This window comes from Protopterus annectens, chromosome 6.part0, assembly GCF_019279795.1.
Source record: "Protopterus annectens isolate FY-2018-M chromosome 6.part0, PAN1.0, whole genome shotgun sequence".
NCBI classification, from domain to species: Eukaryota; Metazoa; Chordata; order Ceratodontiformes; family Protopteridae; genus Protopterus; species Protopterus annectens.
The window spans coordinates 645216092-645243511 of NC_056737.1; the positions used below are offsets into that span (position 1 = coordinate 645216092).

The following is a 27420-nucleotide window of genomic DNA, read 5'->3' on the forward strand; positions in this document are numbered from 1 at the left end:
ATGGCTTGGTGGGAGAAAATCTATTTGTTTACCTCTCCTTTGTTTAGCAATGTAATTTTGTATACGAGATACCTGGATTATTTGTTTATTGCATGGAAGGGTTCTGAGGAAGATATTGTGGAATTTATGAACTACATTAATGGAAGTTCTACATTTTTTAAATCTACATATAATGTAGCGGTAGACGGGATTTCATATTTGGATGTCGATTTGACTATAACCAGGGATGGGTTGCAATCCAAGATTTATAGAAAGCCAACATACTCCAACGGTATTTTACATTTTGACAGTAGTCATCCTGCACATGTTAAGCGAGGGATAATCAAGGGCCAGTTCGTAAGGGCAGCCCGGATGGTGTCCAATTATAAGGACTTCATTGAAGAATGTGATTTTGTGTGTCGGATGTTTATGGATAGGGGGTACCCCAAGTATTTGATTAATAATGTCAGAAAGGAGGCGATAGACAAATGTATTGGTGGTTATTTTAAGCCTATTTTGAACAAACTGAATGATAACATGGGGTACTTAGCTACCGATGTTGACACAACAAATGTTGTTGATTGTGGAATCACTGTTGATTTGATCAACATGAATATGGGGGGAAGGAACAACTATGCATCTTGTCCTTTGGTAACAACATTTTCTAATGATAGTTGTGTTATACAGGCTATAATAAATAAGAATTGGACAATTTTGAATAACGACCCGGGGTTGGGTACTTGTTTTGGCACACACCCTGAATTTGTATTCAGACGAGGTAGGAATATTAAAAACTTTTTAGAACAAGTTAGGGATGGTAAAGTACAGGGTAAAATGGCAACTTGTGGTGCTTGTAGCCAGTGTAGGAATATTTTAGTGACATCTAAGGTTAAAATTGCTAACAAACTTATTTTTATTAAGGGTAAGTTTAATTGTCATACGCAAGGTGTTGTTTATGCTGCCCTTTGTTCTCACTGTTCTGGTTTTTATATCGGGAAAACACAATGTAAATTGAGTCAGCGTATTTACGAACATCTTTACGATCTTCGTAGGAGTGATGAAAAAAACGCTTTATATAGACATATCAAAATATTCCCTGATCATACATTTAAATTTGTGGTGTTACAGCAAGTCAGGAGGGGTGAGCGGGGGGGACCTTGGAAACTATGGTTGGAGGACAAGGAGACTTGGTGGCAGGTCTTCCTCAATGCCTATGTCCCTCCAGGGTTGAATGATACTATTTCTATCAGTAGTAAATTAAAGCTTACAGTATTGGACAGATGATAAAATTCTTCTTGGATTTTTTACTGATAGGGGAACAAAGTATGTGTGCATTGAGTACAGTTACATTTTATTTATTTTATTTATTTAATATATGTATGCAAAACAGGTTTGTTTTAATATTTTTTGTACTGAAGTGCATTGTATGTATTATTTATTGGTTTAATCAAACCAGATTGATACTAATTGAGTAAGCAATTGTAGGGGGTGGGGGCTTTATAAAAGATGAATTGTTGTATTATTGAATTGTCTGACGAAGTTTGGTCTATGTGGTTGACGAAAGTGCTTACTTTTTGTATCAAAATACTGAGTGTGTGATATCTATTTCAGTAAACTTATTTTTACTCAGCGAGTGGTTCTATTTTATTTATTTTTTACTTGTTACTTCTTTGGTGGTGTATCTTCTGCAAGATTCCCTGATTGGGATGTGCAGGTATGCTTCTTTTAAATCTAGTGTTGCCAACCAGGCATCTTTGCCTAGCATAGAAAGTAATTGGTGAAGAGACCGCATCTTGAATTTTGGAATCTCTAAACAGGTGTTTAGAGTAGACACATCCAGGATAGGACGCCATGAATTGTCTTTTCTGGGTACCAGGAAAAGGCTCGAGTAACAATCTTGTCCCTTTTACTCTTCTAGTATCAGCTGAATAGCCCCCATGCTGTACCAGCTGAATAGCCCCCATGCTTAAGAGAGAAAGTACTTGTTTTTGGGCCTCTGTCCACTGATTTGGGGGTAGGTCCAGCCACCCGCTTGGTGTTGGCAACGTGTGGAAGTGAAATCTGTATCCCTGGGACACTATATTTAAAACCCATTTGTCCTGGGTAATGAGTTCCCAATTCTTTGCATGAAGAGCAATCTTTCCCCCCAAAGTGGCAGTCAGTTGATAAGTGCTTGGAAATTTTAAAAGGAAGTTGAGACAGTTTACCATAGGGGGGAGTCTTATGCCTAGATTTGGAAGTGGAGGCCCCCCATTACTTAGATGTGTGTGTCCCCTGGGACTGAAACCTGAGGGTTTTGCTGTGTCTGGGTTTGGCTTGAGAAGGCCTGGATGGGGCTGGAAAGGACCAATTCTTAGAGGGCCACTGCCTACTAAATCTAGGAGGCTGAACCTGTAAAAAATATTTAACAGTTTGCATAGATTTAGCTTTATTTTCAATCTTTTTAAGAACTTCCTCAGCCTTATTGCCAAACAGGTAGTCCTGATTTAAAGGAGGATCCAACAATTTAGCTTTAACACGATCAGGCAAAGATTGCTCCTTAAGCCAAGCATGCCTTCTGAGCACAGACCCAGTAACAGCAGCCCTGCAAGAGGCCTCCAATGAATCAAAACCACATTGCAAAGTATGTTTTCCAACCTGTTCAGCAGAATACATTAAATCCTGTAAACCTTTATTTTCCACACAGTCAGGAATCAACATCATTTTCTGTTTTAAGCAGTCCAATAATATGTTGCTGATACTTTAACATATGAAACTGGCAGTTTAAAGCCCTAATGGCCAAGGTTGCAGAAGTGTAAACCTTCTTAACCCCATCTATCCAGCGCCCTGGAGTCTCCATCAGAAGGGGTAGGATTTTTAGCAGTAGAAGCCTTAATGCTCTTGGGCCCCTGTGAAATAGTCTCTGGATCTGCAATAGGATTTTTAAAAAGGAACTTGTGGGTCTCTGGGACCCTGTAGTATCTGTCAGGTTTTCTGGGAGCAGGAGGCAGGGAATCAGGGGCCAAACTAGATTCTGAAAAAGCATCATCAACAATGTCTAGTACAGGAGGAATAGCTAAAGGCCTATGCTGAGCTAGGAGAAGGAAATCCCTAAGTCTCTCTTTTTTTTTTTTTTTTTTTTAATCAGAAAAATCCTGGCTTTCCCACTGGAAATGCTCCCTTAGAGTATGTAAGGTTTCCCCCAAAAGAAAAATCCCCAGGAGGGGAAGCAGAGGGAATGGAGTCCTCTGCATCAGAATCTTCATAAGTAGATAAGGGAAAATCCATATCATCAGAAGAATCAGAAAAAACAGAATCCTGATCAGAAGATTCATAACCAACTTCAGTCGTAGGCCTCTTAGAAGGGGGGGGGGTTGGCTACCCCTGTTTAGAGTTATTAGATTTTCAGCCATTCTTATAATTTGTTTTTTTAGGCATACAGGCCTGGGCATTGTTTTTTTTAGGCATGGATCGAGACTTAGGCCTAAGAAAAGAAGGAGGTGTCGGTTTAATATGAAAGTCTGTAGGCCTGAATACACCCTCAGAAGTTGGTGCCTGCACAGCGGCTCCGGACCCATCCAAGATAGAGACGTCCGCAGGTTTCATAGTTGAAGCATCTCATGGCATACCGGACTCAAAATGGGTCTCAGTAGAGGCCTGCGAATCAGAAGTAGCGGGTATCAGAAGCTGCGAAAGCGTCTCACTGAGTACCGGCAAACTGTTGACTGGCATAGGAGAAGCGTCACCGGCAGTTTTGGACCTTGGTGGCCTGTCTCTGTCTTTATATTTGCATTTTTTCTGAATCCCGGTAGTCTGATGGCTAACAGATGACATTTTTGGATAATTAAACAGAGAACCAAAATATTTAGAGGCGAAAATATACTGACGACGGATAGTGCACTGATTAAATAAAGCACAAAACCGACAGCAAGGTATGTCATGGTCAGGGCCTAGGCAAGGAATACAGAACGAATGAAAATCTTGCTTTCCACAAATAATGCAATTATTAACTTTTACCGACATTGGTAAGGAGCAAGAAAAAGTTTCCCCAAAGGGGTACTTAGCTTTAGTTGAAGACTTCGGTTCTGAAACTTGAAAACGAAAATTTCAGGAGTTGGCCAACCGGCACTTGTGAACTGCTTCTGCTTCGGGCACCGCACGGCAAGAAAGACTGATGTAATGGTGTCGGCTGCATGTTTTATACCCCTGACGACCAGACATCATGGAAGAAGGGACAGCAACCGATGCAGGACCCAAGACTTTGTTAATCAGGCCGACTGAGGGCTACCTGCAAGCAGATAACCCAAATGTAATGACTGCAACAGTGAAACACGAAGAAAGTACAGTTTTGTACCTACCATAAATGTAGATGTCCGAGAGGAATGCATCTGCAGTCCTTACAAATGGGTTGTCCTGTCGTCAGGCAGCCCTTCGGTCGGCCGGATTCCAAAGTCTGGGTCTGGCTTCGGCTGGTGTCGCACTTCACCCGACGTCATTGCGGCAGTTATTCGGGTATAAAGGCATCAGCCGACGCCATTTTCCTCAGTGTTTCTTGCCCCAGATGCCAGGTGCCCTCTTGGTAGGCTAAATTTGGATAAATGCCAAAGTTTCCAAATAGTAGAGAGCAAACACACAAAATAAACATGTATGCACATATATACAAACAAATACACCATAATAGATCCCCCCAAGCTAGCTGAAGATTGGTAAGTACCCTAGGAGTACCTCAGAGGGGAAGGAGGGTGGGTAATCCTGACTGCAGATGCATTCCTCTCGGACATCTACATTTATGGTAGGTACAAAACTGTACTATGTCCTTCAAGGATGCATCTGCAGTCCTTACAAATGGGTAGAATACCATAGCTAAACTAGCGGAGGAGGAAATGAGAATAGATTATGGTGTAGTCAGGATCCCTTGCAAAACAGCAGTGGCAAAGCCAGCACGGGATCTAGAGTATAGAGGTAAGTTATAATATTTGGCAAATGTATGCACGGAGGTCCAAGTAGCAGCCTCTATAATGTCCTTGGTAGCCACTCCTCGTAAGAAAGCTGTGGTAGTGGCTGTGGCCCTTGTGGAGTGAGGCCTGATGTTCTCTGGAGTTTTCTTTCCATGGTAGGAGTAACAAAGTCTAATGCAATTTCCTATCCATTTGGAGATTGTCTGTTTAGAAATTGGTTTTCCTTCTTTTCCTGTTGCATAAGCTACCAGAAGCTGGTCAGTTTTTCTATTGTTTTTTGTCCTGTCCAGGTAGTAGCGTAATTGCCTGTGTACATCCAAGGTATGCAAGAGCTTTTCCCCCCTGTTCTGTGGATTGGGGAAGAATGTAGGAAGGTGGATAGCCTGATTTAAAGAGACTCTGGATACCACCTTAGGCATAAATGTAGGATTTGTTCTCATGGACACTCTATCTTGATGGAAGATCAGGAAGGGTTGTACTGCCATTAATGCTTGTAGTTCAGAAACCCTTCTTGCTGAAGTTATTGCCAGCAGGAAGGCAGTCTTCCAGGATAAGTATTGCAAATCTGCTGTAGCTGCTGGCTCGAAAGGAGGTAGAGTCAGTTTTCTAGCACAAAGTTCAAGTCCCATGCTGGCAATGGAGGTTTCCTGGGAGGTTTTACATTTTAATTCCCTCAGAAACTGTCTGAGCAGAGGATGCGAGAAGACAGGAGGATCCAAGCTGTATTGTGCTGAAATAGCTGATGCATGTATCTTGATGGAGGAATAGGACAGGCCTGTGTGGTAGAGCTCAGCCAAGTACTCCAGGATGTTGGCTATGTTCACCAGTGTCACATCTTGCCCTTTGCAGCACTCCAGATGAGATATCTTTTCCATTTTGCTGCATAATTCTTTCTTGTTGAAGGTCTACGAGCCTCCAGGATTATGTCCTTAACCCTTTGGGATAAATTTGGGTTAATTTCTGTCATGTAATGTTCCAGGCAGTTAGCTGCAGAGTTTTTAGGCTTGGATGCAGAATGTTGTAGTTGTTCTGTGTCAGCAGTAATGGGATCAGGGTAGTTTCCATATTTGTTCCCGGACATGCTCCTCAGCAGTGGGTACCAATGTTGTCTTGGCCAGTCTGGGGCTATCAGAATGATCCTCGGACGTTCCTCTTTGATCTTGAGAAGCACCTTGTGCATCAAAGGAAGTGGTGGGAATGCGTATGCTGTCAGGCTTTTCCAACTGAAGGATAGAGTCCACCTTCCAAGCAAGTGGGTGGTAAGTCCTTGTGCAGAATTTCTTCAACTGGTGATTGTATGGGGATGCAAACAAGTCTATTTGTGGTAATCCCCATTTTCTTGTGATGGCTTTGAAGATGTCCGGATGCAGCATCCATTCGTGGGCATCTGTTGTAGTTCTGCTTAATATGTCTGCTAGAATGTTTTCCTTCCCTGGTACATAAATTGCCTGTAACTGAAGGTTGTAACTCAGAGCCACATCCCATAGGTCTAGTGCCAGCCGGCATAGGGGGTATGAGTGTGTGCTTCCCTGTTTGTTGATGTATCACATAACTGTGGTGTTGTCTGTCCTTATCAACAGCTGGCCTTCGTGGAGACGAGGTCTGAATGCCTGGATTACCAATTTTACTGCCATCATTTCTTTTAGATTTATGTGCAGATGCAGTTGGTCTTGAGTCCATAGGCCTTGAATGCACTTGTCCATCATGTGTGCCCCCCAACCGAGGTCTGAGGCATCTGTCGTGATAGTTTGTCTTGGATGACTTTTGCTGAAGGGCAGTCCTGTGTTTGATTGACAGGCCTGAGCCCACCATAAGAACTCTTGCTTCAGGCATGGGATCATTGGAATTTTGGTTTCCAGGCTGTGCTTGTGCTGAGACCACAAATTCTTTAGGTACCACTGTAGCTTTCTCATATGAAGCCTGGCATGAGGGACCAGAATTATGCAGGATGCCATGAAGCCTAGAGCTTGTAGCACTTTTCTTGCAGTTAGATGGCTCTGCTTTGTTAATGCCAAGAAATAGAGAGGAAGTTGTTCTTTCTTTTCTGCAGTTAGAAATGCCATTTGTTTTGATGTGTCCAGTTCTGCACCCAGAAAGGTTATTATTTGGGATGGAATCAGCCTTGACTTTTTGTATTGACTGTGTATCCCAGGGCTTGTAGCAGGTAGATGACTCTTTGTAAGTCTTCTGTTAATTTGTTTTGTTGTCCGCTTGTATCAGGCAGTCGTCCAGGTAGGGATAGATTTGAATTCCCTGAAGTCTGCAATGAGCGATTACTGATGCCAGGCATTTCGTGAACACTCTGGGCGCAGTAGATAAGCCAAAGGGCAATGCTGAGAATTGATAATGCTCTGATCCTGCAAGAAATCTGAGGTATCTTCTGCAAATTGGTCTTATGGGGACGTGCAGGTATGCCTCCTTGAGATCTAGAGTTACCAGCCAAGACTCCTTGCCCAGCACGGGAAGAAGCTGCTGTAGAGTCAGCATTTTGAATTTTGGAACAATGAGGAATGTGTTTAGAGCGGACAGATCTAGAATAGGCCTCCATTTGTTTTCTTTTCTTGGTACCAGGAAGAGCCTGGAGTAAAATCCCTTCCCTTGCTCCATAGATGGTACCTTTTCCACAGCTCTCATTCTTAATAATTGAGATATTTGCTTTAGAGCTTCTGTCCTTTGAGTAGGTGGAAGGTTTGGCATTCCTCTCTTTCCTGGTAGAGTATGGAAATGGAACCTGTAACCTTGGTCTATAGTTTGCAAAATCCATTTTTCTCTTGTAATGCAGTGCCAGTTTCTTGAAAATAAGGTTAGCTTTCCGCCTAGGGGTGCTTCTAGTTGTTCCCTGGTAGGCGGTGCCACCGCCAAGTCACTGTGATTGAGTTGTTGTAGTGGTGGTGGCTGTATCCGTGCCTCGTTGGTTGTTACCCTGCCACTGGCGACCCCTGTAGGCACCTCTGGATTGGTTTCTGCCTCTAGAGTGCCTATTCCTGCCTCTTTGTGCCTTAGAGGACTCCGGAAAGGACCAATTCTTGGAGGGCCAATTCCTGCTAAACCTTGGAGGTTGAACTTGTAAGAAATCTTTTACTGTTTGCACAGATTTTGCTTTCTCTTCCATCTTTTTCAGAACCTGCTGTGCGGGGGCACCAAATAAATTGACCTTGTCCATAGGTGCATCCAAAAGCTTAGATTTGATATGGTCTGGTAATGCCTGTTCTTTCAACCATGCATGCCTCCTGATAACTGTGCCAGTCATGGCTGATCTAAAGGAAGCCTCCAGTGCATCATAGCCACATTTTAAAGAATGGTTACTGACCTGCTGTATGTTATGTAACATTTCTTGAACATACTTTTTATCTAAAGATTCTTCAGAGGACAGTTTTTTTTAGTCAACTGGTCAAGCATAAACTCTTGATATTGAATCATATGAAATTGGTAGTTCAAAGCTCTAGCTGACAAAGAAGCAGAGGTGTAAACTTTTTTACCCCATCTCTCTAAGGACCTGGATTCCCTTTCAGAGGGGAGGGGTTTTTTAGAAGAAGTAGCTGCTACAGCTTTAGGGCCCTGGGAGATAGTCTCTGGATCTGCAAAAGGGGCCTTATATAAGTGGTAATGAGTGTCCGGGACCCTGTAGCACCTATCAGGTTTAGCAGGAGCCGGAGGTAAAGTATCAGGAGAAGTGCAAGCATCATTAAATGCATCATCAACAACAGATAGAACTGGAGGAATAGCTAAAGGCCTATGCTGTGGTAAGTGTAGAAAGGTCCTAAGCCTTTTTCTTGAGTCTGAGAAATCTTGGCCCTGCCACTGAAATTGTTCCCTCATAGCATGCAAGGTTTCCCCAAAGGAAAATTCCTCAGGAGGAGAGGCTGAAGGGATGGACTCCTCAGCATCGGAGTCTTCGTAAGGAGAATAAGAAGCCTCAGGAGGATCTGAATGTTCTGAATCATCAGAAGAATCATCTGTGGCTACTGGCTCAGGGGGCTCTGTTCTAGGCCTCTTTTCTGGAGGAGGAGAGAGGCCCTGTCTGGATGAGGCTGGGATCCACGGATTAAAGTGATGAGATCCTGTGCCAAAGAAAGCATATGGGAGCTGGTGCTGGGCCTGTGAGAGGGGCTTGGCAGGCACAGGTTTGGAAGTTTTGGCTGCTTTAGCCCTGGCAAAGGCCTTAATAGACATAGCTGGAGGAGGCCTAGCAGCTCCACGTGCAGGAGTAGAAATATCTAGTGGAATGGTGTCTGATAAATCCTGTGAAATCGCAACAGAAGGCTGGATTTCAGAAGCCGTTTCTACCAGAATAGAAGAGGCCTCGGTAGAAGGCAAGTTATCGGCTGAAGAAAGAACCGCTTGCTCGGTTTCGGCCGAAACCGAGACACTCGTGGATTGCTTAACCGCGGTTTCAGCCGAAACCGCGGACCGCGAGTGTCGGTCCTTTTCTTTGCGTTTTTTAGTTATTTGCGTAGTCTGAGGATCCGACGGGATAATGTAGGCAAAATCGGAGCCGAAAATCTGTTCAGCAAAGTCCGAGCGACGTCTAAGCGTCCGCCGGTTAAAAGAAGCACAGGCTAGACAAGCTGCTACGTCGTGGTCTGGGCCTAAACAATGTATGCAATAGGAGTGGAAATCTTTATGAGGTATTTGTTTCCCACAAGATAAACAGTTATTAACTTTCTCTGACATCGGCTGAGGCAAGAAAGAGTCCCCAACGGGGTACTTAGCTTTATAGAAGTCTTCGAAGTAGTATTCGGTAGTAGTAATCTCTGGATCTGACCGACCGGCACTTGCGAACAGCTTCTGCTTCGGGCGCCACGCGGCAAGAAAGACAGAGGAAAATGGCGTCGGCTGATGCCTTTATACCCGAATAACTGCCGCAATGACGTCGGGTGAAGTGCAACACCAGCCGAAGCCAGACCCAGACTTTGGAATCCGGCCGACCGAAGGGCTGCCTGACGACAGGACAACCCATTTGTAAGGACTGCAGATGCATCCTTGAAGGACATCATCCGATGGTGCGTGTAGCCTGCTTTGAAGTGTAGGTATCTTCTGCAAGATTCCTGGATTGGGATGTGCAGGTATGCTTCCTTTAAATCTAGTGTTGCCAACCAGGCATCTTTGCCTATCATAGGAAGCAACTGGTGAAGAGTCAGTATCTTGAATTTTAGAATCACCAAAAAGGTGTTTAGAGTAGACAGGTCCAGGACAGGATGACACGAATTGTCTTTTCTGGGTACCAGGAAAAGTCCCGAGTAGAAACCTTGTCCCTTTTCCTCCTCTGGTACCAATGGAATAGGCCCCATGCATAAGAGAGAGAGTACTTGCTTTTGGGCCTCTGCCCACTGATTTGGAGGTAGATCTGGCCAACCGCTTGGAGTTGGTAACATGTGGAAGTGAAATCTGTATCCTTGGGACACTATATTTAAAACCCATTTGTCCTGGGTAATGAGTCCCCAATTTTTTGCATGAAGTGCAATCTTTCCCCCCAAAGGGGCAGTCAGTTGAGAAGTGCTTGGAAGTTTTAGAAAATAAGTCATTGAGACAGGTTACCATGGGGGGAGTTTTATTACTCCCAGATTTGGAAGTGGAGGCCCCCCACTGCTTAGGCCTGTGAGTCCCCTGGGACTGAAGCCTGGGTGCTTTGCTGGATCTGGGTTTGGACTGAGAAGGTCTGGAAGAGGCAGGAAAAGACCAGTTCTTAGAAGGCCAATGCCTACTAAATCTTGGAGGTTGTACTTGTAAGAAATCTTTAACAGTTTGCATAGATTTAGCTTTTTCCTCTATCTTTTTAAGAACTTCTTTTGCCTTCTTGCCAAACAGGCGGTCCTGATATAAGGGAGCATCCAGTAATTCCGCTTTAACATGATCTGGCAAGAATTGCTCCTTAAGCCAAGCATGCCTTCTAAGTACAGACCCAGTTACAGCAGCCCTGCAAGATGCCTCTAGTGAATCAAAACCACACTGCAACGTATGTTTACCAACTTGTTCAGCAGAATGCATTAAATCCTGTAAATCCTTATTTTCATCACAATCAGGAATCAACATAATTTTCTGTTTAAGCAATCCAATAATATGCTGCTGATACTTAACATATGAAACTGGCAATTCAAGGCCCTAAAGGGCAAAGTTGCAGAAGTGTATACCTTCTTACCCCATCTATCCAGCGCCCTGGAGTCTCTCTATCAGAGGGGGTAGGATATTTGGCAGTAGTAGCTTTAATGCCCTTGGGTCCCTGTGAAATTGTTTCAGGAGCCACAATAGAATTTTTGAAAATGAACTTGTGAGAGTCAGGAACCCTGTAATATCTATCAGGTTTTCTGGGAGCAGGAGGTAAAGAGTCAAGGGCCATACTAGATTCCGAAAAGGCATCATCAACAATGTCCAGTACAGGAGGTACAGCTAAAGGCCTGTGCTAGGCCAGGAGTAAAAAAATCCCTAAGTCGCTTTTTAGAATCAGAGAAATCCTGACTTTCCCAATGAAAATGCTACCTGAGAGTATGCAAGGTTTCACCAAAAGAGAAATCCTCTGGGGGGGGGGGGGGGGCAGAGGGAATACAGTCCTCAGCATCAGAATCCTCCTAAGTAGATGAGAGTAAATCCTGGTCATCAGAGGAAACAGAAATTTCAGAATCCTGGTCAGAAGTATCATAAACAAACTCAGTCCTAGGTCTTTTAGAGGGGGAAGTTTGGTTTCCCCTGATTTAAGTAATAAGGTCTTCAGACATTCTTATTTGTTTTTTAGGCATACAGGCCTGACAATGCAGTCTGGGCGTCAATCTTCTAGGCATGGTTCGAGTTTTAGGTGTTGAACAAGAAGATGGCGTTGGTTTAATATGCAAGTCAGTAGGCCTGAATAGACCCTTAGAAGCTGGTGCCTGCACAGCGGCTCCGGACCCATCCAAGGTAGAGACATCTGCAGGTTCCACAGTTGAAGCATCTCGCGGCATACCGGACTCGGAATGGGTCTCACTACAGGCCTGCAAATCTGAAGTAGTGGGTATCAAGGGCTGCAAAAGTGCTTCACTGGGTACCAGTGCCTCGGCGGCCTGTCTTTATCTTTGTGTTTTTTCAGAATGTCAGTAGTCGGATGGCTTACCGAAAACATATTGGGATAATTAAACCGAGCACCAAAATATTTAGAAGCGGAAAAAAATGACAACAGATCGTTCGTGGTTTAAATAAGGCACAAAACTGACAGTCAGGTACGTCGTGGTCAGGGCCTAGGCAAGGAATACAGTACAAAAGAAAAAAAATCTTTATGAGGTATTTGCTTTCCACAAGAAATGCAATTATTTACTTTTACTGACATCGGATTAGAGCAAGAAAAAGGTTCCCCAATTGGGTACTTAGCTTTTAGTTGAAGACTTTGTTCTGAAACTCGAAAACGAAAATTTCAGGAGTCGGCCGACCAGCACTTGCGAACTGCTTCTGCTTCGGGCACCGCACAGCAAGGAAGACAGAGTCGGCTGCTTGTTTTATACCCCTGATGACCTGAGGTCAAGGAAGAAGAGACAGCAACAGATGTAGGACCCAAGACTTTGTTAATCAGGCCGACTGAAGGCTACTGCAAGCAGATAACCCAAATGCGATGACTGCAACAGTGAAACACGAAGAACATCCATTTATTCCTAAAGCAAACTAACACTCTATGTGAGAGATGCAAATACAGTGTGGAATTGGAGTCAATTCTCTCACGTAAAAACAAACTAGACATCAAACGGGTTGTCAGCACATGCACTTCAGCTATCATGCAAATCTCACCTCTCACACAAAATAAGGTCATGACACAAACCCACATGTGCAGAGATGCTCACTAAAAGCCTACCAAAAGAAAAGAGACCTCCCAAACACACATCACCACTAAGCAAAATGAAACCACTACACATATCAACACATACACCCGTGTCTCAACAAGTAAGCCCTTAAGGCAAAATACATTGAATGTCTTGGTCATAGGGGACTCCCATAGTGAGACATACAGCTGTCTCCCTCACCAGACTGGACAAGGAGAACGTCACTATCAGCTGCCTATCAGGTGCCAGGATCCGACAAATCACGCATGCACTGAAGTCACTTGACAACAAGTACCTTTACGACTCTGTCACAGTCTATGTTGGAATGAATGACTTGAGATGTACTGCTCTGGACTATATAGAGAGACATGATGGAGCACTCTGCTTGTGTGTCACAGACAGGTATGTCTCCAGAATTAAATAGTATCCTACCCTCACCTGGGATGATGTCACAATAAAAACAAAAAATGATCGACTTCAACAATTGGCTTAGCTTCTGGTATAAGTCTGAGGGGAGTCCAGAATCTGTCAAGCCTGGGAGGATATGGTAAACAGACCTTGCTGCCTTGCTAGAGATGGTCAGCACCTGTCTACCCCCCTAGGTTTTCGGACTGTGGCAAAGGGGCCCATGCCTCTCCCATAGTGCCTTTCTTAGGCAATGTTAAAACAACAAATTTTCCAACGTAACAAAATCTAAATCGAGACAAACTCAGGGTTGTACTGCTTACTGCTAGGAGTTTAAACATGAAACTGCACTCCCTGGAAGCTCTCCTCACCTTGGAGGATGCTGACATCTGTGCAGTTACCGAGACATGGTTCAAGGCTGCTGACAACACCCCAGCTGTGCAAAGCTACAATGCCTTCTACATGTTCAGACCTCAAAATGAGCATGAAGGAATCAAAGGTGGAGGTATATCCATCTTCATTAAAACAAAATACACTTTGAGACTGGTCAGACAGCATGACTCACTCGAATTACTGCATGTCCAATTAACTAATGGGACAGTACCACATCACATCATTGCTAGCTATAGATCCCCAGCCATGAACTAGGATAAGTACACCACCTAAACTGATTTAGTGGAATCTCTCACCATACAGCCCAACACCTTAGTCATGGAAGATTTCAACTATCCTTCCATAGACGTGGGGACATACACGAGCAAAAACACGCTCACGCAGAGGTTCTTGGACTTTGTTAACACAAATGCTGTGGAACAGCTAGTCTGCACCCCCAACAGGGACTCTAATGTTCCGGACCTAGTATTCACCAATGTGGGGGGAGGGGTCCCTGTACTTCCCCATGCATTATGCCCTCCTTGGTTAGGTCAGACCACAAATCAGTCTCTTTGAAGTAACTACTGGAACTGACACCCTCACAAAGACAAAAACTATAAAAAAAAAAAAAAAAAAAAAAAACTTTACCAAAACTAACTACAGCCTACTAAGTGACAGTATACAAAGCTTCATGTCAACTGCAATCACAGGCATCAATGATCACTATGCTGAAGTGTACACAAATGCCTTGTACAAACACTTAAGTGACTGCATAAACTCTGTTGTGCCTCACAGGTCAAAACCAGGACTGCCCATAAAAACAAGTCACTGTGGTGGAAGTATAAACCGATTACATAATAAGAGGAAGAAACTGTTGTGCAAAAGCAACAGGGATATTCACTCTGCAGAGGAAGAGTTCCCACTTAAACCTAAACAAGAAAATCAGAAATCTTGTGAAGTCTTCAAAAGGAAATTACAAAACTAAAACTGCATCCCTATCCAAGGATAACCACAAAACATTCTTTAACCAAGTCCAAAGTCTAAAAAAGGAATGTCCAGTTATGTGCTGAACTGGTTGTAGAGGTGATCACTCATACTATACTGGAAGATATTGGCAACCTGCTAGCTGACAGATTCAATTCAAACTTCACCCCCAATCCCCACCTACCATATTCCCAAAGCATACCTGACATCAGCCCTCTGCCTAGTATCTCTAGAGAACAGGTCATCTCAGAATGTGCCAAGGCCAAACCCACAGCTTCATTGGGACCAGATAATATTCCAGGTTATTTACTCAACAACCCAAAACAAAACCTAGTGGACTCACTTTGCATTCTAATTATAGCTTGAGAACTGGCTATGGTCCTGCAGAGTGGAGAACAGCAACAGTAATCCCCCTGCACAAAGGGGGGCCATCAACTGACCTTGGGAACTTCAGACCCACAAGTCTAACTAGCCTCATTTGCAAGACCATGGAAAGAATTATCATGGACCTTATCAACAAGGACATAAGTGACCTCCAAATGCTGGACTCAACCCACTTTGGCTAAGTTAAGGGTAGATTCATGCTTATTAAGCCTGGTAGGCTTTGTAAGAATGAAGGTAAGACAGTGCATACAGCCTACCGCAATCTTGCCAAGGTTTTCAACAAAATTCCCCACTCTGGCATCATTGAGAAACTCTCCTAGACAGGGATTAACCCTTACGTTACTAGATGGGTAGCCAATTGGCTCAATGACAGAACACACACTGTCAAAACTGGTGGCTCCACCTCCACCGGTAGACACATCACCAGTGGAGTACCACAGGGGTCTGTGGTGGTCCCCTTAGTATTTGGCATCTATTTCTCAGAAGTCCAGTCCAAAGTACATGGCCTTTGGCTAACAAGGTTTGCTGATGCTTGCAAATTGGGAGCAATCATTGAGTCCCCCAGTGATGTCAACATATTACAAGTAGGGCTAACGCACACAAATAATTGATGCCAAAGCCATGGTCAAACTAAATGCAAAACAAATGCATTATTATTCCCTTTGGCAAAAAGGAATTCCCTACAAATTACAATACTGACAGCTTTCCACTGAGTTACAGCCCAGTGATGCGAGACTTGGGAACACAGGTTGCTAGCAATCTGAACTTTGACCATCATGTTTCCACAGTGGTACGGAAAGCCTTCTACGTAGTTCACCCCATAAGCAAAGGCATAGCACCCAGGTCAAGAGATGTTATAACTCCACTGTACTCAACCCTCATCAGACCACTAACAGAGTATAATGCACCCTTTTGCATGTACCTCACCACACATGTGCAGTGGCTGGACAGACCTCAAAGGTTTCTTACTAAAAAAATGGAGGGACTCCAAACCATGACCTACGTGAACAGGCTGAAACCCCTGTCACTTCACTCTGTATATTATAGGCTGCTGAGAGGTGACTTGTGCCTGGCCTATAGGACAATTTCCAACCCTGCCCTAACAGAAATGCTGCACATCCACAAGTAAAACGGCACAAGAGTCACTTGCTCTAGGGATCTCAACCTAACTTGTGATATTAACAGGATATGCTGGAGAAAGAGATATTTCTCCCAGAGACTGCCGCTTTTCTGGAATAGACTTCCTATTCATGTAAAACAGAGCTCCTCACTGAACCTATTCAAATGCAACCTACATAATTGGATGGGAGACCGCAAATTCAACCCTGGAGTGCCACCCATGTCCCTCATGGACAGGGGTAGCCAGTGTTGATCACAGACCCACTTTGTTCATAATTTTGTTATGAGAACTACTGAAAAAGAACAAATGGTGATACTTGGGATTAACATGGCTAGACCATTGTAAAGGCCATTGCTAGCCCAGTAACCTCCAATGAACCTATGTAATGTACAATAAGACAGACTACAAATACTAATACTGACCTCTTTAGCAGTCCTAATGCCCACATTAGCTGTGGCAGGAATATTCACACCACCTGGACGGTCCCTGTTTTAAAATGAAAAAGTACATGTTATTACAATAACGCACAGGAAAGAAAATGTAATCTAACATGTTACATTCATAAGCAAATAGTAGCTACTTATATATTATCTGACTTGTTACAGTCTTATTTAACAGCACACCAGACCAGGTAGATATACTCTCAGGGCTGAGATCAACATGCAATTCAACATCTACAGCTTAAGACTAAGTGCATCAGTAAGAAAAGAAATTCAGCCTTTGTTGCATTCAAGGAAGAAATAAACTATACAAAACATTAATTTACAAGTCAGTGCCCAGTCATAAATCTACCAATAAACAGTTTCCGACCAGGACTTAGAATCTGTCATGTTAATAATAATTACTGGGTCTGAACACAGGATGAAGTTACACTGCGTGAGTGCCAAAGCAGTCAGACCCATGGCTATAACCAACAGATTAGTTTGCAAGGCATCAGGGAAAGCAATTTGTCATCTGGAGCAGAAGCCTCATACAACATAATGTAAAGGAGGAGGATGGGCTGTTATTAAAGGAGGGGATTCATTGTTAGATTCCCTAAGATCCAACAATAAAACAAAAGTTGATGGCATTACTGACTCAGTTTGACAACAGTTGCTGGATAAATTTCAATTCGTAACAAAAGCAATTTCACAGCCACAAAAATAAAGAGAACACTAAACAGAAAAAACTGTAGATTTGTATAAGACTCAAACCTAAAGTATTGATTATTTTACCATGCACTACATACATCAAGAAAATATTTGGGAAGGCAGCCTATGCACTAATAAAAATTACAGTTGTACATTTAATAAACAGATATCAGACATGGTAAACTTGAGCCATAAGTCAGGACAAGATAGGTTATTTTACGAAAAGTACCCCATATTCATTTATATCTGGACTTGAGTAGCTAACAATGCAACGAGTCACTGCCCAAATTTTTCAACCCCTACTATGACAGGAATTCCATATCGCTTTATAGTGAATGGTTTGACAAGACATCTCGTATGACTTCAAACTGCAAAAACAGAGTAAACAGAGCTTGCTTCAAATTTGTTTGGCTTTGTGACTCTCAGGCTGCTGCTGGAGAAGCAGGAAAGAACGGGGTTTCCAGTAATACAAAACAAACCACAACTTGTGAGAAAGCAGCCCAGCAGAATATCCAAAAATCAACAAAATCTTCTAACCCTCAAGAAAATAAGATATCACTTGACTGATTCATACAAATGCCAGTGTTAGAGATAATGGTTAAAATCAACTGCCCTGAAACCCCACATATATGCTCAAAATTCATTAACTACAAAGTACAGTTGTGTACACTTACCATAAATGTAGATGTTCGAGTGTATTCACTGTTGCAGTCATTACATTTGGGTAATCTGCTGGCAGGTTGCCCTCAGTTGGCCTGAATTCCAAAGTCTTGGGTCCTGCATCAGTTGCTGTCTCCTCTTTCATTTATATATATATACATATATATATATATATATATATATATGTGTGTGTGTGTGTGTGTGTATGTATCTATATACATGCATCAACATAAACTTTACCTTCATCTACAAGCAAATACACCACATAGGTTGTAGAAGATAGAGAAGGAAAGATAAACTGTAGCATGACAGGGGGATGGTGGGAGGGTAACCTGGACTGCAACAGTGAATACACTCGAACATATACATTTATGGTAAGTATACACAACTGTATTATGTTCTTCGTGTTTCACTGTTGCAGTCATTACATTTGGGTAGAATCACAAAGCTATGGTTGGGAGGCTGGAGCGAAACAGCATTAGGTGCAGCTATAAGGCCCTGCAGCACTGTAGTGGCAAAGCCTGCCCTGGACTTAGAGTAGAGAGGCAAATGGTAATGCTTTGTAAAGGTGTGAACAGAACTCCAAGTAGCAGTCTCTAGAATGTCTTTGGTTGGTACTCCTCTGAGAAAGGCTGCTGAAGTAGCTGTAGCTCTGGTGGAATGAGACCTAATGCCCTTGGGCACAGGTTTACCATGGTGTAAGTAGCAGAAACGGATGCAGTGGCTTATCCACTTTGAAATTGTCTGCTTTGAGATAGCCTTTCCTTCTAATCCCGCAGCATATGACACTAGTAATTGCTCAGTTTTTCTTACAGCTTTTGTCCTGCTCAAGTACAATCTTAGCTGTCTGTGTACGTCCAAGGAATGCAGAATTCTCTCTCCTTTGTTCTGCGGATTTGGATAAAAAGTTGGCAGATGAATTGTTTGGTTAAAAGCCACACTGGAAACCACCTTAGGCATAAAAGCAGGATTTGTCCTCAGAGACACCCTGTCTGGGTAAAATATGTTAAAAGGCTCTATAGCCATGAGGGCCTGTAGCTCAAACTCTTCTTGCTGAAGTAATTGCTAGTAGCAGTGCTGTCTTCCATGATAAGAACTTTATATCAGCTGTAGCGGCTGGTTCAAATGGAGACAGAGTGAGCTTTTCCAACACATAATTGAGGTCCCATGCAGGTAATGGTGATCTTCTAGTAGGCCTTAGGTTTTTGGCTCCTCTAAGATACTGCTTTTGTAAAGGATGAGAAAAGATTGGTGGGCTCTGTACTGTAATGAGCCGAAATGGCAGAGACATGGATTTTGATTGATGAGAAAGATAGGCCTTTGTCAAGCATCTCAGTTAAGTATTGTAATATCTGAGGGATATGTGGTTCTGCTGTATCAGTTCCTTGTGCTTGATTCCAAGCACAGAATATCTTCCATTTGTCAGCATAAGATTTTCTAGTACTAGGCCTTCTGGCTTCAAAAATGACATCCATCACAGCTTTACTGAGAGGTGTCATTTGTATGATTACATGATTAGCCATGCTGCCAGGTTCAGAGTCTGAAGTTGATTGTGCAGGATCTGATTGTTTTGCTGGGACAGCAGTTGTGGTCTTTGAGGCAAGGTCCAAGCTCAATACTGAGACAAGTTCCTTAGGATTGGGTACCAGTATTGGTGGGGCCAGTCCGGGACAATTAATATCATCTTTGGCTTCTCTTGTTTGACTTTTAGGAGGAACTTGGGTAGAAGAGGCAGAGGAGGGAAGGTGCAAACTGACAGGTTTTTCCAGCTGAAGGATAGGGCACCCACTTTCCATGCTTGTCTGTGATAAGTCCTTGTGCAAAATTTTTTCAATTGATAATTTTGAGGGGAGGCAAATAGATCTATGTCTGGGCTCCCCCATTTCTCTGTTATCATGCTGAATACTTGTGGATTTCTGCTTAAATCGTCTGCCAGAATGTTCTGTTTTCCTGGCAGGAATTGAGCTTGAAGATTTATTTGGTAGGTCAAAGCTGTGTCCCACAGTGCCATGGCTAGTCTGCAAAGGGGGTATGAGTGTGTGCCCCCTTACTTGTTTATATACCACATGACTGTGGTGTTGTCCGTCTTTATCAGTAGTTGTCCTGGATTAAGTAAGTTCTTGAAAGCTGTTAGGGCATTTTGAACTGCTAGCATCTCTTTCTGGTTGATATGTAGATGCATTTGATTTGGTGGCTATATGTCCTGAATGCATCTTCCTGCCATGTGGGCCCCCCAGGCATAATCTGATACGTCTGTTGTTAAGGTTTGGCTGGCAGGGGGTAGAGTGAAGGGCCATCCCATGTTTTGGTGACAGGCCTTTGCCCACCATAGAAACTCCTGTTGCAGGCAGGGGATGAGAGGAATCATTGTTTCCAGACTGTGTGAATGTTGACTCCATAAACTCTTTAGGTACCACTGAAGTTTCCTCATATGCAGTCTTGCATATGGAATTAGAAGGATGCAGGATGCCATGAAGCCCAGAGCCTGCCGAATTTGTCTTGCAGAAGACTAAGTTTTTGTTTCCATCAGTTTGAAGTAAGTAGTCAGTTGCCTTTGTTTGTCTGGCGTGAGGTATGCCATCTGGGCAGTTGTATGCAAGCTTGCACCCAGGAATGTTATCTTTTGAGAGGGTATCAGTTGTGATTTCTTTTCTTTTATTGTGTACCCTAGGCATGCTAGAAGCCTTTTCACAAATGCCAGGTGTCGTAGAAGAGTGTCCTTGTTCTCTGCTTGAATGAGACAGTCGTCCAAGCAAGGATATAGTTGAATACTTCTTTCCCTGCAAAATGCAATTACTGGTGCCAGGCACTTTGTAAAGACTCTGGGCGCAGTAGATAAGCCAAAGGGCAGTGCAGAGAATTGGTAATGCATTAAGCTCGTCCTGAATCTGAGGTATCTTCTGCACGACTGTCTTACTGGGACATGCAGGTATGCCTCTTTTAAGTCTAAAGTCACCAGCCGGGGCGTGGCCAAGGATGAACACAGGATAGCAGCAGATTTCTTCAGCTCCACCAATTTCATTACATTGACAGGAATTAATTACTTAAAAAATTAATTTTTGAAGTAATTTTCTTTCTAAATATGTTTGTTTTATATAGTTCTTGAACTATATCTAAAAAAGAAAGGAAATCTTAATAATATTCCTGTCAGAAATTACTTTGGAAATTTTCCTGTCAGTTTATCAGTCTGAAATGAGTTCCAGTAAGACAAATTCTCAAGACTCCAGCATCAAGAAAGAACTTCAGTCTCTGATAATTATAGTCCAGCAACTTACTGCTAAGATGGATAAAATGGATACTAAAATAGACACTTTCATAGAAAAAACTACAAAACAAATAGACTTGTTATATATGGACCTACAACAACAGAAGATCCAGATGACAGGCATAGAAGAAGCTGTGAATGACATGGAAAATAGAATACAAGAAGAGGAAATCAACATTGAGTTTCTGCTGAAACAAAATACACATTTACAAACAAAGCTGGATGACCTGGAAAATAGATCTAGGCGCAATAACATTAGGATTTTGGACTGCCAGAAAATATTGAAGGTAACAATATTACTTCTTTTTAATAACATGGCTCCTAAAACTTTAGATTTACCAGAAGCATTCTCTTTTGGCATCGAAAGAGCACATAGATCTATAGCTAATACTAACTCTAACAAAAACTATCCTAGATCAGTTATAGTCAGATTTCTATCATCTTTTGATAAAGAGATGGTTCTTAAATCTGCTTGGGCTAAAGCTCCTGTTAAGATTAATGAAACAACTGTGCGTTTTGACAATGACTATTCTTCCATGGTATTAGCTAAAAGAAAAGTTTTTCTGCCACTAATAAGGGAGCTTAAAAAAGCACAGTTTAAAACATACCTTCTGTTTCCTGCCAAGCTTAAAATCTTCCTTCCTGATGGTCCTAAAATTTTCGATGAGTTAGACTCTGCTTTACTGTTTATCAAAAAAAATAAGATTTTGGAAAAAATAGAAGAAATGGAATGGGCTAGTCCTTCGTTAAAGAGACTGGCAACTGAAACTTCGTGGAAGACTTCAGAGAAGAAGAAGAGACTAAAAAAAGTACAGTTTTGTACCTACCATAAATGTAGATGTTCGAGGATCTCCATTGCTGCAGTCCTTACATATGGGTAATTCCGCTGTCCACCATCGTCCCGAATACCAAAGGGCTAGAACCGGCGTCGGTCATCGGCGCCCGAGACTGACGTCAGTACGTGCCAGTACAAATGCGCATGACCGACGCCATAACCTCAGTCTTTCTTGCCTCAGACGTCAAAATGCAAAAAACACCACCCAAACCCGAGCCTAAAAAGAAAAAGGGGGGAAGGAGGGAGGGAAAATTGGACTGCAGCAATGGAGATCCTCGAACATCTACATTTATGGTAGGTACAAAACTGTACTATGTTCTTCGTCTCCCATTGCTGCAGTCCTTACATATGGGTAGAATCCCAGAGCAACGGAAAAAAGGGAGGCTGGCCAACAGTTAGGAGCTGCTAACATGCCCTGTAAGATTGCAGTGGCAAACCCAGCCCTAGACCTAGAATAAAGAGGTAAATGATAATGCCTTGTAAAGGTATGTACAGAACTCCAAGTAGCTGCCTCTAGAATGTGTTTAGTAGCTACCCCTCTCAAAAAAGCAGTAGAGGTGGCCGTAGCCCTAGTAGAATGAGGCCTGATCCCAACTGGAACATCCTTTCTATGATGAGAGTAACAAAAAGCAATACAATGGCCAATCCACTTGGAAATAGTTTGTTTCGAGACAGCTTTCCCTCGTGAAGTCAAAGCAAACGAAACAAATAATTGTTGAGATCTTCTGAACTCTTTGGTTCTGCTCAAATAATACCTTAACTGCCTATGTACATCCAAAGAATGCAAAACTTTTCCCCTTCATTTTGGGGTTAGCATAAAAAGTAGGCAAATGTATAGATTGGTTCAATGCCACATTAGAAATCACTTTAGGCAGAAAAGTAGAATTAGTACGTAAGGAAACTCTGTCCTTGTGAAAAATCAGAAAAGGTTCCACTGCCATGAGGGCCTGTAATTCAGATACCCTTCTAGCAGAAGTAACAGCCAATAAAAAAGCAGTCTTCCAAGACAACAACTTCAATTCAGCTGTAGCTGCAGGTTCAAAAGGAGGCAGAGTCAGCTTTTCCAAAACAAAATTAAGATCCCAGGTAGGAGTAGGAGCCCTCCTGGGGTCTTATATTCTTTGCCCCTCTAAGAAACTGTTTAACCAATGGATGTGAAAATAAAGGAGGGTCACAATCATAGTGAGCAGAAATAGCTGCAGCATGCACTTTTACAGAAGAGAAGGACAAGCCCTTGTCCAATAAAATAGTCAAATATTGCAATGTACAACTCAAATTAGGCAATTTGACATCAAAGCCTTTAGCTGAACTCCAAAGAAAAAATCTCTTCCATTTATCAGCATAAACTTTTCGAGTACTAGGACGCCTGGCTTCCAAAATAACATCCAAAACTTGTTGAGGGAGCTGAAGGCCCTCCTTCTCTAAAACAGAATGCGCCAGGCTGTCAGGTGTAGGGATTGCACCCTGACATTGAGAAAATGATTGTTTTCCTGAGACAATAAGTGAGGAATCTGTGGTAATGGCCAAGGTGTTCCATGAATTAGGCTCCTCAACAGAGGGTACCAATGCTGACGAGGCCAATCCGGTGCTATAAGGATCATGCAAGGTTTGTCCCTCCTGACTTTCAACAGCACCTTTGGAAGAAGAGGCAAAGGAGGAAAAGCATAAACGTGAAGGTTGCTCCAACTGAAGGATAGTGCATCTATTTTCCAGGCTTTTGGATGAAACAGCCTTGTGCAAAACAGTGGCAGATGGAAATTCAGAGGAGAAGCTAACAGATCTATGTCTGGAGTTCCCCAAGCCATGGTCAACTGAAGAAATACCCGAGGGTCCAATTTCCATTCGTGAGGATCCACAATCTGTCTGCTCAGAACATCTGCTAAAGAATTTTGTGCTCCTGGCAGAAACTGTGCTCGAAGAGTGATGTGCAGATTCAAAGCAGTTTCCCATAAGAGCATTGCTTGTCTGCAAAGAGGGTAAGAATGAGTTCCCCCCTGCTTGTTGATGTACCACATGACAGTTGTGTTGTCTGTTCGAATCAACACCAGTCCTGGTTGAAGTAGGCTCTTGAATCCTTCCAAAGCAAATTGAACTGCCAGCATCTCTTTCATGTTGATATGCAAGTGAAGTAGCCCTGGGGGCCAAAGGTCTTGAATCCATTTTCCTCTGAAATGAGCTCCCCAGGCTGACTCCGAGGCGTCTGTCGTCAATATCTGACTTGCCTCTGGTTGGGTCACAGAGAGCCCCTTGTTTAGGTGACATTCCTGAGCCCACCACAGAAATTCTTTCTGAATGCAAGGTAGAATCTGAATGACAGTGTCCAAATCGTGGCTGTGTTGAGTCCAAACGCTTTTGAGATACCATTGTAGCTTCCTCATATGCAGTTTGGCATTGGGAAGTACTAGAATGCAAGATGCCATGAACCCCAAGGCTTGAAGGACTGTCCTTGCAGTCAGCCTGGACATTACTGATAGCTGTTGGAAGTATAGGTGAAGATTTCTTTGTTTGTCCGGGGTAAGAAATGCCATCTGAGCAGCTGTATTCAGTCTTACACCCAAAAAACACATCTCTTGTGAGGGTACTAGACTGGACTTTATTTCGTTCACAGAATACCCTAGGCATCTTAAAACTGTCATTACATACTGCAGATGTTGAAGTTCGTGCTTGCCTTGAGTCAGAATCAAACAGTCGTCCAGATAAGGATAAATTTGAATTCCTATTAGTCTGAGAAAAGCTATTACTGGAGCCAGGACTTTTGTGAATACCCTGGGCGCAGTAGACAAGCCAAAGGACAATGCAAAGAACTGATAATGCAAATTCCCATTCCGAAATCTCAGGAATTTTCTGCAACTGGGCCTGATAGGAATGTGAAGATAGGCCTCTTTGAGATCCAGTCACCATCCAGTGATCTTTGCCCAGCATAGGTAACAGCTGTTGCAGTATTAACATCTTGAATTTTGGAATTTCCAGAAAGGTGTTTAGAATGGACAAATCCAGAATTGGTCTCCAAGTATTTCCTTTCTTTGGCACTAAGAAAAGACGGGAATAAAACCCTGTGCCTCTTTCTGCAGAAGGTACTTCCTGTATTGCTCCCAACTGAAGCAGAGAAGAAATTTGTGCCTGTGCTTCCAGTCTTTGCTGATGAGGCACATCCGGCATACCTTTGAAAGGAGGGAATGTGTGAAAATAAAATTTGTAGCCTCGATTTATTATGTCCAATACCCATTTGTCTTGGGTAACCAAATGCCAATTCCTTTTGAAAAGTCCCAGTTTTCCTCCTAGAGGAGCTGCCAGCAAGGCAGAGTCCGGCAGCTGAAGACACAGGTCATTGGGTCTGTTTCCGAAAGGACTGACCCTGCCCTCCCAGCAGAAGGGGTAGAAGAACTCAAAGACCTAGAAGTAACAGGGCCCTGAGAGGAAGCCCTACCTCTACCTCGCCTCGACCTGCCCCTAGATTGATAATCCAAGAGGGAAAGACCATCCCTTAGCAGGCCAATTCCTACTGAACTTAGGGGCTGAACCTGTAAAAGTCCTTAACTGTCTGCATAGACTTAGCTTTTTCCTCCATTTTTTCAAAACTGATTCTACTGGAGGGCCAAAAGAACATCAGATTGCAGAGGAGCATCCATAATTGAGCCTTAACATGCTCTGACAAGGTCTGATCTTTAAGCCAGGCATGCCTGCACAACTGAACTAGTAGCAGCCACCCTGGAAGAAGCCTGTAAAGCATCAAAACCACACTGCAAAGAATGCTTACCAACTTGGTCTGAAGCATGCACTAAATCCTAAAGCTCCTTACATTCAATACCTTCAGCTAAAGCATCTACTTTACATTTCAATTGGCCCAGCAAATAATTTTGATACCTGAGCATATGAAACTGACAATTTAAAGCTCTCATAGCCAAAGTAGAAGAGGTATACAGTTTTTACCCCACCTATCCAGGGCCCTAGCATCCTTGTCCAGAGGAACTGGATTCCTAACCACAGAAGCCCTAACACCTTTGGGGCCTTGAGTAATAGTTTCTGGATCAGCCCTAGGACTCTTATATAAGTACTTGTGAGCGTCCGAACCCTGTAGTATCTATCTGGTTTAACCGGGCAGGAGGCAGAGAATCTGGGTTAAGGGCAGCCTCAGAAAATACATCCTGAACAACATCCAGTACAGGGGAATAGCCAAGGGCCTATGCTGAGGCAAAACAAGAATTCTCTTAGCCTTTTACGAGAATCAGAATAATCCTGGCCTCCCATTTGAAATGTTCCCTCATGGAATGCAAAGTCTCAGAGAAAGAAAAATCTTCTGGAGGGGACGAGAGGAGTAGTGTCCTCAGCCTCCGAATCAGAATAGGGAGGGAAATCCTGAAGTTCTTCTACAGAGGAATCTGACTCATTGGAAGACTGAACCAAACCCTCCAACTCTGTCACTACCCTGGGCCTCTTCGCAGGGGGCATAGAACCCTAATTAAAGTAATCAAATTTTCAGCCATCTTTAACATGTGCTTCCTAGGAGCTGGACCCTGGGGACTAGCACCAGCAGGGGCAGACTTAGACTTAGAAAGGGCTTTGCTTTGAGAAGGAGGAGGCCTAACTACCCTATGAGGGGAGGGAACCACTGACATCAGAGAAGCACCCTCAGCCTGGCCTAACACAGGAGAAGCCACTTCCTGTAGTAACAAAGGCTCCCCTTGAGACTCAGGTAAACTTTCAGAAGGAGCCGCTGAAGTAGTCAGTGGTTCTACAGAACCGGCGTCCGAGTGGACGACTCATCCTGTTTGGACCAAAGACTTCTCTTTGCGTTTCTTAGAAGAACCAGGCAGCGGAGAATCCGACGGCATGTTGTAATTACAACGTTTACCAAACACCACCCTAGCACAGTCCAACCGACGTTTAATAGTACGCTTGTTAAAAGTAGCACAAAAGCGACACCCAACAACGTCGTGCTCAGGCCCCAAACAAGGAATGCAGAGTGAATGGTAATCCCTATGAGGAATCTGTTTCCCACAAGAAATACAGTTATTAACTTTTTCTGACATCCGTCAATACTGAGGCAAGAAAAAGACAAAAGTGTCCCCAACGGGGTACTTAGCCCAACTTGGTCTCCGGTCTGAAACTCGAAAACCGACAATTCCAGAACGCCGAACGGCACTTGCAAATGCTGCTTCTGCTAAGGACCACGCGGCAAGAAAGACTGAGGTTATGGCGTCGGTCATGCGCATTTGTACAGGCACGTACTGACGTCAGTCTCGGGCGCCGATGACCGACGCCGGTTCTAGCCCTTTGGTATTCGGGCCGATGGTGGACAGCAGAATACCCATATGTAAGGACTGCAGCAATGGGAGACGAAGAACATCAAATGATTTGTACTATGTTTTTTTTTTTTTTCTCTCTCATCATTTTATTTTATTATTAATCTTTTTAAATATAGTTCCTGCATTTCCAAGAAGCAACAAATATTTTGAAAAAAATTTAATCAAAGTTATTCTCTGTGTGCAAAGAAATGTTTTGTTTCATAACTAGTCAAATTATCTGGAGATTTAATGGCAAGCTGTGATTTAACTTGTTTCTCTTTCT

At 43.1% G+C, this 27420-nt stretch overlaps 1 protein-coding gene across 1 annotated transcript in view; it reads right to left on the reverse strand.

Annotated features, from left to right (window-relative positions):
• TXNDC16 (thioredoxin domain containing 16) overlaps window positions 1-27420 on the reverse strand; it is a 1725832-nt gene that overhangs the window by 1186922 nt on the left and 511490 nt on the right. The window contains exon 7 of the mRNA XM_044073553.1: window positions 16385-16448. Coding sequence (XP_043929488.1) covers window positions 16385-16448 — 64 coding nt within the window. The remainder of the gene's footprint in view (window positions 1-16384; window positions 16449-27420) is intronic.